Below are 12,662 nucleotides of genomic sequence, written 5' to 3'. Positions count from 1 at the left end.
TTTTCCAGGAAAACGTGCGTGCACAGCCTCAAGGTCTTGCTCTGTGGAAGCATGTCCCTGTGGACTTGTGATGGTTTTCCTTTAAAATGAACGTTGGTTTTGAAGCATAGGTGCACAAACATGCATAGTACCTTACTGTTTTGGAAGTAAACCTGCAATAAGTTAGGAGTATCTTATTCAGGAACTTGAAAGGCGGACTTGATGATTTCGCTTGTGATCGCGTGTTATGGGGTAGAAAAAAAGCTGTGGGTAGAGAGTTTCATTTCTAAGTAGTACTGTGTATTTGAGAAAAAATGCTTACTTCAAAAGAGTATTGAAGATTTTTGCATAAGGTGCTTATTACGTGCTTTCTATATACATGAGTCTTTCCAGGCCCCTAGTCTTTTTGCTTCCTTTAATTTAAATTGAACATTAAATGAACATGAGATCTCATTGATTCTTTCTATATCTTTTATATTGCAGCCAAACTGATATTATTCAGAAACATCTTGTGTAGAGCATTCAACTAGGGGTAAGAAGAGCTACCCCAAAAAAAATGTTTTTTAATATTGAACTACATTGTTTTACCTTACTAGGAAATCAACCTCAGATCTATTTCCTTTTAATTTTTTTGTTTGTTTGTTTGGAACCCCAGACACAAAGTGGAGTGCTTCTATAGGCTTTTACCTTCATGGAGCAGCAATAAATCATGCTTCAATTCCAAGCATGGTGGAATTTCTTTGTACCTTTTGTTCTTTGGAACAAAAACAAAAACAAAACAACAACAAAAAAAAAGATTTGGTACTTGAATACTGAGGAGATGGCTGATAAGGTTAGGATTTATTACTAGTTACATGCAGAAAGCTCCAACGTCTGCAAACTTAGTGAATAAACTTTGTTATGTCATATATTATATCTGCTACTATTGATCAGTCCTGCATGTTTTAGAGTTGCAAGATGTATCGCAGAATTTAAACATAAAAATTCTTTGACACCTATATTTGCAGGTTGGCATGGATATGATGCAGAGAGAACTTGCAGAACTACAGCAGCATCTGGGTTTTCCTTCTCTTTTAGGGCCTTTTTGACTTTCTGAGCTGAATGTTGGTTAGGAGTCAGTTTTGTTTCTGACAGTGCCACCAGCTAACTGCAGCTCTCATAAATCACTCACCTCTTTTCTTTTCCACTCTCCTTATATAAAAGGAGGACATGTGAATGTGTGTTTGTGTGTATATACTTGTGCTTGTATGTACATACATATGTGTGTATCCACATATAAAAGCTAATCGGAAAATTACAGTTTGCGAATGTTTTCCAATACTGGTTACAAAGATTAGTCTTTAATATTGGCATTTGTATGTAGGCAAGCATATTCTCGAAGATCAAACTTAAGGACTTACTGTTCCTATGTGGAAAACTTTACGTCTACATTTTCTAAGAATGGTGATTATTTAATAGTCTGATTTCTGTACACAGTCTGCTCCTGTACACAGATTATTTGCCTTATCAGACTGTATCATATTTGAATCCATTATTACATTTTACTGCCAGTTGGATGGAAGACCTTTTAATTGGGAAATGGACCATATAGGGGTCCTGAACAAGAGTTTCATGTAACTGGACCAATCTCCAGCAATTTCTGTACCTGTTGCAGTTTTAATCATCTTAATTCCTTTGAAATTAATTAGATAAGTTAATTGATTACTTGATTTTTATATGGACAGGTAATCTCACCTCAGCGCATTCCTGCCACTGTGACTCCTACCTTGTTGATGTCCCCAATGGTGTTCACTCAGTCCACACCTACTCCAGCAAAAGCAAATGAAAGTGGGCGGTTAGCAGCATCAAACCAAGAACCTGCTGCGAGCTCAGCCAGCCTTCTCCTGCCACTGCAAACCCCAGAGCCAGCTGTGGTCAACTCAATGACAAAGATACAGCTGCAAGAAACACTTTTACACCTGATCCAGGTAAAATGCCAAGAATTCTTCTGCTTTGCTTTAAATCCTTATTCCTATTTTGCTGTAAGCACCTGGACACCTAATCAGTTGCATCCATCTGTCTAGAGGCTAAATGGATAATTAAAAGATCTGCTGGGAGTTGTGCTACTTAGGGCTATGCGTTAATGGAGCACTATGACATATACAGGGGAGGTAGTAACCTCTCTTTGCACACTGCTGGCTTAACTGCATTTTGATTAATGAATGTAGTTTGGGGATCACGAAAGATAATAAATTTGAAGGAAAAGAATAAAAGTGACTGAAAGCTTCATAAGGCTGGCCTATGAGCCAGAGAGAGACCTGTTACATTTTTAGCTAAGGATAAATAAAGGGTGATTATTCTAGCTGCCAGATACTTCAGAGATGCATTTTAGCAGTGAGAGAAACTAAGATGGGAAGTGTGAGCAACTTCAAAATATGGGTTAGATAACCTAAAAATATACTAGTTCAGTCTACTCGGTATAATCCTCTACTTCAAACACTGAAATTCCTCTTGCTGCACTTACTCAGGTTCAAATCCAACAAAACATGTCAACATATAGGAGACAATTGTTACTGCTCTGAGATGGTATGAATGATTATGGTTTATTTTTTTCTGTGACTTGCTCTGAGACGAATACCTGAAGAGCAGAGGTTGAGGAGAGACTGTATAGCTAAAGAACTGGCTATAACACATAATGAATAGAGACACAGGTTTAAGGGTCCAACTTGTAGGCCAAAGCTGTGCCTATATGGCTTGGCATTAACATAAAAGTCTTTACTGGAATTCTGATTTGTCTCGCTTAAAATGCAGTTTAAATTACAGACCCAGAAAGAAAATAGCAGCTTTAAAAAATTAAAGTTTTTTCTCATTTTCTCCTGTGTTTTTAGTTTGCGATTAAAAACCAAAAATATCACGTTATCCTGTCTTTACATACTAAAAATATCTGGATAGTAGGAAAACCATATATAAAGTTAAAAAAAAATTAGTCAAGAAAACTTAGATTCTGCATTCTGAAACTGTATTTGCGAAATGTATATTTGATCCTGCTGTTCTTGATAATAGTTAGGATTAACTGCATTACCTGGAAATTACTTAAAGTTTAAAACTGTGATGCTGATTGCCAGTTGCTTAGCTGTTATTTTTGGTTATATAAAACTACAATCTCAGATGCTCATGATTTTCTTCAAGGGGTATCTTGATTTTAGTCATCTTCATATATTTATGTAAGCTACATAAGACTTTCTCTCTTAATGTGAGTTGACCAGTTCTTGCAAAATGATCTTCAGAAGGAAAAAGTTAAGCATCAGAGCAAAAGGAGCAGCATCAGTTAGGAGTGTTAAGTCTAAAAGAGCTAAACAAGGTGCAAGGATTGGCTCGGGTAGGATTTCAGGGTGTTTCACTGTTCCTTCAGATGTATTTGGAATTATCACTGAATTAATGGGGGAAACTACTTAAGGAAATTCCTAGGTAAATGAAAGAAAGAGAAGAAATTAGAGGGTTGTATAATCACTGCAATATCATGCAAGAATAGTATACTCAAATCCACTGAGAGTTCGGAATGTCTGCTTTCTGTGTATTCGTTACTACTGAATATCTGTAGAGATATTCATGCTTGCCACGACAGAATTTATATTCCCATGCAGCTCCTCAAAGTCTCGGAAATAGTACATATATATATTTTTGGTAAAGGAAATAGACTTCCTATTACTCACTTCTTAAGACAGAGCAAGGTTGAAAGGCGTTCTGTACATAAAACTAGAGGGAAAAAAAAAAAAACTATACTCGGGGATGTCTGCCTTGCAGTAACAATTGTGTTTTGCTTTTCAGAACGATGACAACTTCTTAAATATTATTTATGAAGCATATCTCTTCAGTGTGAGAAAGGCGGCAATGAAGAAGTCTATGTGAAAGAAGATTTTTTAAATTAAATTTCTATTATTTCCTGACTCCCAGGAAAAAGGTTTCAAAATTTTCGAGTGATGCTATGTTTAAAGAAACGAGTGGTCTTAGGCACTTTGCATACACATAGATTTTGCTTGTTGGCAGGTACATGCTGTACTGAGAAAGAAGTGGGCAGAAACGGATTGTGCCTTCAGGGAGGAGAGAGTCGCAATGCTGAAGACTTAATCAAAAAATATCTTAAATTATTTTTCTTATAGTGTCCCATGGTTAGGATTGGTTTTCCTGCATAAAGTCCCTGTTCTCAGAATTCACTTTCCTTTTTTTACTTATAGCGTGGTCACTTACTGACAAGGTATTTGACATGATTTTTCTCCGAGAAGTCGTACGCCGCTTTCACAATGAACTATGCCCGTTTCTGACCACATGGTGGCAATGTTGGACTATTTTTAGGGAAGTGAAAATGCTGGTGAAATTCTGGAACTGAAAGTCGTAGGTAAACTGTTAGGTCATCGTACTTAGTTGTCTGCAGAGCAATTTAGAAGAAATGTCATGACTTTTCCCCAAATTTTTGTAGAAAAATCTTTTTCTATTTTAACAAGAGTATTTTTAGCTAGCCATAGAAATGGGACTCTGCAGGTGTTTTAAAGAATTGGGGGGAGGGTTTTGTTTGTGAATGTACTTGCTATCAGCGTAACTTGGGGAGGGCACTGGATTCATGTTTCTACTATTCTAGATCCAATCTGTATTATTATAAGCAATGTGCAACTTTGTTAAGGGGGAGACTACATGGTGTAAAAGTCCTATTAATTTTTTAGCGCGTTCCTGGAGCACAGTGATTTCTTTGACCCATTTTTAAAGAAAATAAAATGGATAATCCCTCCAATGTGGTGATTTTATTTTATTGTACCATGGACTACATATTTAGAATTGTTGGGATCACTTGTATTTCTTTGACTCTGGAATGTTTTTACACTTGGCAGAAGAGACATTAATGAGATTTTAAATCAATTAGAATAAATGACTGAAAGAATTTCTTTATGTTCTTATTAACATCTGTTGCTGAAGTGTGAGTTTACTACAGTTTAGGAACCCCAAGTTGTTGCTGAGATGTTTCTTTTATGGGTGCTGGGAGCCTGACATGTAATGCATAAATGAGTAACGCTAGACTTTTGCTACGTGAAATAGCTCATAGAAAGCAAGATGTATTCTGGTTCTGTTTGCTACCAAATTGCTCACAATTCTTTCAGATTCAGTGAAAAGAACATGTTGCATGGGTGTCGGCAAGAGTAGGCCTTAAAGACGGGAAGCCCTGTAGCCATTACGATTTATGTGATTCTACTGAACTAATTCGAATAACTTCTGAATGAACTGGTGTGAAAGAAATTGGAATCTGCACAAGGGATTTTTTGAGATACGTAAATACGTGCATAATGTCTGTGATTATGGATTATTTGACAGTACAATTTAGAGATGATGGGGATGCATAGGTAAGACCTCATATGACATGTAGAACTGCTTGTAAATGGTGGGTAAAAATAATCCCTTAGTATCTCTGACTGTGTTTGTGATTGGTTTTCTACTTAGGGGAGAAACACTTTTATTTACCAAAAAAAAGCTATTTTGATGCATGAATTTTAAGAACATCCTTTTTTATTGCTTTTCAGAGTAAGGTGTCATTTTAAAAACCTTACAGGATTATTTTTTTTAAATACCTGCTAACTCTTGATGTGTATGACAGCAGTATCGGCACTACACTGAACAAGCTGAGGCATATCTTAAAGCAGACAAGGATAAAGTTAGTTCAGGGTTTCTACCTGCAGCCCTCTCTTCTGGTTATGGCTGCGCTGAATAACAATGATGGAACTGTTTTTCTCACATTCTCACTGCTCTAAGAGGTATCTGGGATTGTTCAGGTGGTGTTAACTTGCCTTTTGTGAGGTTTATGAGGGTAGTTGCTACATGAAGGAGGTGCCATTTTAGTTGACTTGCATACTTACCACGAACAACAGAGTGTACAACAGAGAATGTAGAACACAACAGAGTCTACGACAGAGAATGTAGAACAGGCTCATAAAGAAATATTCTCAATTCTGTGATAACAAACAAAAGAGGAAGAGTATTGAAAGAGCTGAATCAAAGCCAAATTTGTTGCCTAGCTTTCTATTTCAGATAGCCAAATGTGCTTCTTCAGAGGCATTTGGGAACTGGTTTCATACCAGTGTGACCTTTATCACCTTCATGCATTAATCCCAGTCTCAGCATCAAGGTTTTCAGTGTATTTCCACTTAACTACTGCCCACTTCCTTACAGAATTCCATACTTATTGAACTAGAGAGAGAAGATAAGGAGTAGAAAGTTAAGGAAATGCTGGAACATAATCTCTAACTAATTCTGTTGGTGTTTATCACGGAAATCCGTAATGTTCAGTGAAAGCATCCAAACCTTTCCTCAGGCCCTTCTCACAGAAAAATCAAATCCTTAATTTGATTTTTATTCATTAGCTCTCTATTGCTCCTCTCTCTTCTCTTCCTTGTTGTTGTTGCAAAGGGGATAATTAAAACTGCACAGCAAAATAAAAATTTTCCAGGAGCAGGATGCAGCTGAATAAGCAGGGTGCTTCGTCTCCTCTGACGGCCTATTTACGTTGTGTTGAGCTTTGAATTTCAGTCACAAGTGCAGTGGGTATTCTAGATATCTTTGTCCCTCTAGGATATTAAAACAACAGTTTAATATTTTAGCAAACTTGGAGAAATTTGCCGCAGAAAAGACAAAAGAGATTTTTCAGCAAGCTTTTGAGGCTCTAATGTTGCAAATGTTATGAGAAGGCAGCAGCTTTACCCAGAGGGATTTCTGAAACCTAGAGAAAAGGCAAAATTCTAGTCATTGAAGTGAATAATACACTAAAAAATTAATTCTCAGTCAACATACAAATAACTTCACTGCTAGTCCTGACTAAGGACTTTTAAAACACTCGTGAGTGCCAGCCTTTTCCAAACTGCTGTGGCTATCTCCAACAGAGTTGTTCTGACCTCTGGGCATGAATCGGCATGGAGTGGAGCTGAGAGTACAGGAGGGGACTTGGCATGTGCAAACAGGAGCAAAATGTGGTCCTGCAAGACACTGAAGAAACAAAGGCTGTAGTTTTATAAACACTTTAAGTTGGCTGTGGTGCTGAAGAGGCATCACATCCCAGCCACCCACTCTAGGCTGTTTACTCCTGCTCCCACATTGGTCGTTTCCTTCCATCTCCCATCATTTTTCTCCTTCTTTGTTTTGATTAAGGCAGCTACATGGTACAATGTGTTGCAGCAGAATTGGTTGAGGTTAAGACTCCCTGTGCTCAGAGGTTGGTTTAAACCTAGATGGATTCAGTGGGCAGCAGCACAGGCACCTGCACTGGTCTGAGGATGTGGGTGTGAGGCATGTGGTAAATGAGTGGGATCTGTAGAGAGGAAAGTGAGGCGGGAAGGTTGAGCTGCTCTGTTGCCTTAAACTGACTTGAATTTCTGTGAAACTGATCTAAAGGCTGTTTGCCTCTTCGGGTAGACCTCAGAAGATGCCACAAAGATGAAAACGTGACTTCATTGTTGTGCCCTACCTTGGCTGCTCGTGGAAGTCCGTGAATGCATTTGCAGACCCCTCCATAAAGGTTAGGTATTGCTTCTGAGCCTAAGCTCTCTAGGCTCTGCGCAGAGGCAGGGCAAGGACAGGATCCTGAGGGCAAGCCTGAGTACAAACCTAATTTAGCCAGGGAGATTAGATTGACTGGGCTAAAGTTAGCCTCTGCAAGCACCTTCCACAGCACTGCCATTGTCTTGTACTGAAACTACTGACAGCTGAGCCAGCCCCGACTTCTCCTCACAATACAGCAGCTGTTTGGGTGAATTTTCCCTTGTTATTTTTTTTTTTTAATTCAATGGAGACTATCATCAAACCTCAAAAGACTGCTCAGATACAAATCTTCCTGGTATGGAGGTGAATGAGAAAGGCAAGGAACAGATTGGATTTGTGTGTATGGCTGAGAAAACTACTGAAACTAACAGGAAATGAGCAGTGGTAAGATACAGGGAGAAGGGGGAAAAATATATATATTTTTTTATGTCATTTTAAAGAACAGATTTTTGAGAAAAAGTGCGTCCTGTATGTGATCACCTTTACATTTTAGATCATAGAAAGAATTCTAGTTTTAAGTAGTCTACATTCATGCTTTTAAAGCTGAGTAACACCATAAAGGCTTCCAAAGAATGAATTTAGCATAAGCATCTGGTGTACACAATAGGAAGTCACTGTATGGGTTTTGGGAGCAGCAACCTCAGTCACACCTAATAAAAATAAATAAATGAAAGTATTTGGGTTATTCATTGATTAAAATCCTTCTTATATTAGGGCACAAATTCTACAAAAATCAAAGCAAGTTCTGAGTTAATGACAATGTGTGTGCACTAGCAATATTTTCGATAGAGACAGGAAAAAAACTGAGGTCAACTGCATGAAGTTTAACAAGGCCAAGTGCCGGGTCCTGCACCTGGGGCGCAATAACCCCAAGCAGAACTACGGGCTGGGAGAGGAATGGTTGGAGAGCTGCCAGGCAGAGAAGGACCTGGGAGTGATGGTGGATAGTCGGCTGAATATGAGCCAGCAGTGTGCTCAGGTGGCCAAGAAGGCCAACAGCATCCTGGCTTGTATCAGGAACAGTGTGACCAGCAGGGCTAGGGAGGTGATCGTCCCCCTGTACTCCGCTCTGGTGAGGCCGCACCTCGAGTACTGTGTTCAGTTTTGGGCCCCTCGCTACAAGAAGGACATGGAGGTGCTTGAGCGGGTGCAGAGAAGGGCGACGAAGCTGGTGAGGGGCCTGGAGAACAAGTCCTACGAGGAGCGGCTGAGGGAGCTGGGCTTGTTCAGCCTGGAGAAGAGGAGGCTCAGGGGTGACCTTATCGCTCTTTTTAGGTACCTCAAGGGAGGCTGTAGCGAGGTGGGGGTTGGCCTGTTCTCCCACGTGCCTGGTGACAGGACGAGGGGGAATGGGCTTAAGTTGAGCCAGGGGAGTTTTAGGTTAGATGTTAGGAAGAACTTCTTCACTGAAAGGGTTGTGAGGCACTGGAACAGGCTGCCCAGGGAAGTGGTGGAGTCACCATCCCTGGAAGTCTTCAAAAGACGCTTAGATATAGAGCTTAGGGATATGGTTTAGTGGAGGGCTGTTAGCGTTAGGTTGGAGGTTGGACTCGATGACCTTGAGGTCTCTTCCAACCTAGAAAATTCTGTGATTCTGTGTGGTAGCTAACCAAAAGTCAAGCAACTGAAACTATCGCAGCTTCCCTTACTATCAGTATGATAGCAGCCTGCTTTCAAGTTGTGAGGGAACTAGGGGAAACGATGACAACGTCCTGCAGCTGCTACCCTATACACAGCTGGATGCTAAACCCATGGCTAGATCCTACATAATTAACTCTTTTCTTGCCTGGGTGTCGCCACCCCGCATTTTAGGCCCATCAGCTGAGTGCAGAGCTCCTGTGCTTTGGCTTGAACTCTGCTGGTGTGCATCTCTGTTACTGCAAATAGCTTTGGGTATAGCTATCAGCGCCGTATTTCTTCACCTGGTACCTGAAATCTACTTACAAAACCTACTGAAGTAGAGATGGATGCTATTATTATGTCACTTCAAAACCTACCCGGTGTGTTTTTCTCCAGCACTTTCCTGTAAGCACGGCATGTAGCAGGCCGGCAGGATGGAGCGTGCAGGCTCTTGGCAGCACTCCCAGTGTAGGGCCACTCGGGCTGGAAACAAAAGCTCTGCTTTCCTTCATTTTTACTGCTGCTTAGCCGTCTGGCTCACTGACGGTCTCCTTCTTTCCACTTAGAGCAGTAGCCCCAGACCTACCACTTAGTAAAAGTGTCTGTGGTCCCCATTCCTCTAGAATTTTTATTGTTTGTTATGCCTGAGGATCTCCCCTTGGGTTCTTACCAGGCAAATCCTGCACTCCCTGGCCTCTCCCACTGATGCAGCGAGCTGTGGCCTGGAGTTTGAATTAGAGCATCAGTCAGGGTATAGTATCATAGCCTAAGCCTGGGGTCCCATGCTTAGTGCTTACTGTTTGGCAATAGAGGTAGCGATTGCCACCTCTTTTCAGAGCTGTGTTTGTAAGCACAGCCCATTTGTTGCCACTGAGATGCTACTCATCCTCTTACGATAGCCTTTTCCCTTCCTGCTTCCACACCTGACACTAAGCTAATCCCTGACTGCAGGGGGCTGTTAAATCCAGCAATCGAAAGTTCTTCAGCGTGAAGTGCCCTGAACCAGCCAGCTGACCAGAGCTGAAGACAGTAAGCGCTTATTTCTGAGCCATCAGCAGGTGGTCAAAGCAAGCAGGCTTTGCAAAGCAGGGCACTTTGCAAGTGCTGCTGTGCATACCCTGAAGAAATCAGCTACCAAAATGAGAAGATTTCAGAGAGAAAATACCAATTAGGAGGTGATAGAAAGATTAAAGTTGGTATTTCTTCTTGTCACACCATAACAACATGTTTCATTACACTGGTGCTGAGGGAGCAGGTCTGAATATAGAGGTGGTGGGATGGGGAAGATTGGCAGGGTCAGGTACAGGATGGAGGGACACAAAAGTTGTGGTCAATATTCAACCCACAGTGGTCTGCTCATTTTCAGGAGGATGACACTAGCAGTGATTTCATTATCCACTTAAACATCTTGGGATGAGAGCTCTTGGATGATTTTAAAGGATTTTTGTTTCTTCTGTATGTTTTGTTTGTCTTCAGCGTTGCTCTAAGAGTGCTCGTCTAAAAATAGCCAGATGACACAAAGTGCTTTTTATACAAATTATCCTTGCAAAGAAGAGAGAAAGAAGCATTACCTCCACCTAAAATTGAGGTGGTGAGTGGTTACGATGGGTTTATGGCAGTCACAGGAGAAGTCAAGAGGCACAGCCAGCGACTCAGCCACGCATCACTGGGGGCTCGCTCCTTTCTGCATCCCATAATTGTTGTTTGTCTTGGTCCAGCCCAAACGCCTCTCTTTCCCAGCAGCAGCTCTTCATAAGGGATCAGCAGGTTGTGTGGGCAGGGAAAACTGGAAACAGCAAGGAACAGAGAGAGGCAGCAGCACAGTGGCCAAAACTGAGCCCCAAGGCACGTGGGGGTTCTGGTGTTACGTTTTCCCTTTCCCCTTCCCTGCAGCATCCCTCAGGCTGGGCAGGTTGTGCTGCTGAGGTGGCCTCCTGTAGCACAGAACTGATGCAACCAGCAGAAATGAACCAAGCAGCGATGGCATTTCCACATGCAGTTCCTGCATTGATCAAAAAATGAATTTCCGCTGCTCCGAGATGTACTCTCCCAGCTGCATGGCAGAGCCCATGCCGGAGGCCACCCAGAGCAGGGCTCCTGTTGTCCTTCCCGGCCCGCTGGCGTCTGCTCTCTGCTCGGCTCTTGTCTCGGAGCCTCCGCTGTGATTTGTGAGGTGCTGCTGCGCTTCCTCCCTGTAAATGTTTTTCTTCTGCCAAGTGGCTGCAGCAGCACAGTGGGAGTCCTGAAGGCTTTCTGATGGCCTGCCAGAGGTGAGCGATTGCTGCTGGCATTTCAGAAAAGAGCAGGGTTAACACAAAGTCCATTTTCAGGGGGAGGGGATGAGGGAAAAGCATCCCCTCTGTCAGCTGCTCCCCTACAAACACAACTTTGCCAGAACAGGTGGGACTATCGGGCGGTTGAGATCTGTTGCTGACCCTTTCCTTGGCCAGCACAGCCTTCAGAGAAGCCTGGCAGCCCCATACAACACTGGTCAGCAGTGCTGAAAACTCCAGTGAGTGACAAAACATCCTCCTGGCTCCCGAAGGCAGCATCCTTTCAGCTTGGCTGCGCAGAGCTGCAGCACAGAGACTGGCCTGGCTGCGTGCTCCCCAGCACAGTGTCTGTGTTCGTTTCCACAGCTTATTGGCCCTGAACAGCCATCTGCACAACCTGCAATTTTCTAGTGCTAATAACAATTTTCTCCTCGGTTAGCGTGTGCAGCACCATACTAAACCCAGCTGATCGCTGTCATCCCTGCCAAAAAGCAGGGAAAGGGCTCCACGGCTACTCCACCCCGTCAGCTTTCCTCGCCGTCCTACACAATTAATCCTAGGGAATTTCTAGGTTGCACCAACCTAAAATACTTCCTCTATTTCCATCTCGCTGCTGGAGACATCCTCGGAGGGAAGGCTTTGGAAGTGAAGCGAATAACCTCTGCATTTTGTGTTGCTGCCTGGGCAAACAGGGAGAAAGCAGCTGCTGGCAGATGTGAAGCCAGACATTAGCATATGGAAAAAAAAAAAAATCAAAACAGCACAACTCTGGAAAACCTCTAGATGACAAATGAGAGCTTACAGCACTTTAAAGACAGGACAAAGCTGACCAGAAACAAAGGACTTGCAAGTAGCAGGGTTTGGAGGTGCCCCAGCAGAGGACTTGCTGAGTCCCAGGCACTGTGTCCACCTCGAGGGGGTGATGGGGGGCACCAGGGCTCCAGCCTTGGTGCTGACAGAGCCACTGCCAGCCTCGGCATCACAGCTCCTGAACCGCCTGGGGCTTGCAGGCTGGAGGTGTGAGCTGTGTAAGGGGAATGTGGTGAGCCGGAGGTGAGGTGTCCTGGGGGTCCCAGTTAGGTGCAGCAACTAGCACAGCTCTCACATACCCTGTGAGAGCCTCCTCGGGGACCTGCCCCTTCAACCAGCACTCACCAGTCTGCCTGGGCTGGCTCTGCTGGCTCCACCCATCACGGCTGTGGTCTTCATGCCTCGCAATGCTGTGCTTTGAAAATA

At 42.6% G+C, this 12,662-nt stretch overlaps 1 protein-coding gene across 1 annotated transcript in view; it reads left to right on the top strand.

Moving 5' to 3' along the window:
• DCP1B (decapping mRNA 1B) overlaps positions 1 to 4,851 on the top strand; it is a 44,379-nt gene extending 39,528 nt beyond the window's left edge. The window contains exons 8-9 of the mRNA XM_032187956.1: positions 1,704 to 1,946; positions 3,787 to 4,851. Of these exons, the coding sequence (XP_032043847.1) occupies positions 1,704 to 1,946; positions 3,787 to 3,867 (324 nt within the window). The 3' untranslated portion in view covers positions 3,868 to 4,851. The remainder of the gene's footprint in view (positions 1 to 1,703; positions 1,947 to 3,786) is intronic.
• The last annotated feature ends 7,811 nt before the right edge of the window (positions 4,852 to 12,662 follow it).

The sequence above is a fragment of the Aythya fuligula genome, chromosome 1 (genome assembly GCF_009819795.1).
Source record: "Aythya fuligula isolate bAytFul2 chromosome 1, bAytFul2.pri, whole genome shotgun sequence".
Lineage (NCBI taxonomy): Eukaryota > Metazoa > Chordata > Aves > Anseriformes > Anatidae > Aythya > Aythya fuligula.
Note: the sequence above shows the minus strand (reverse complement) of the source record. Positions and strands in the feature narration are given on the sequence as shown.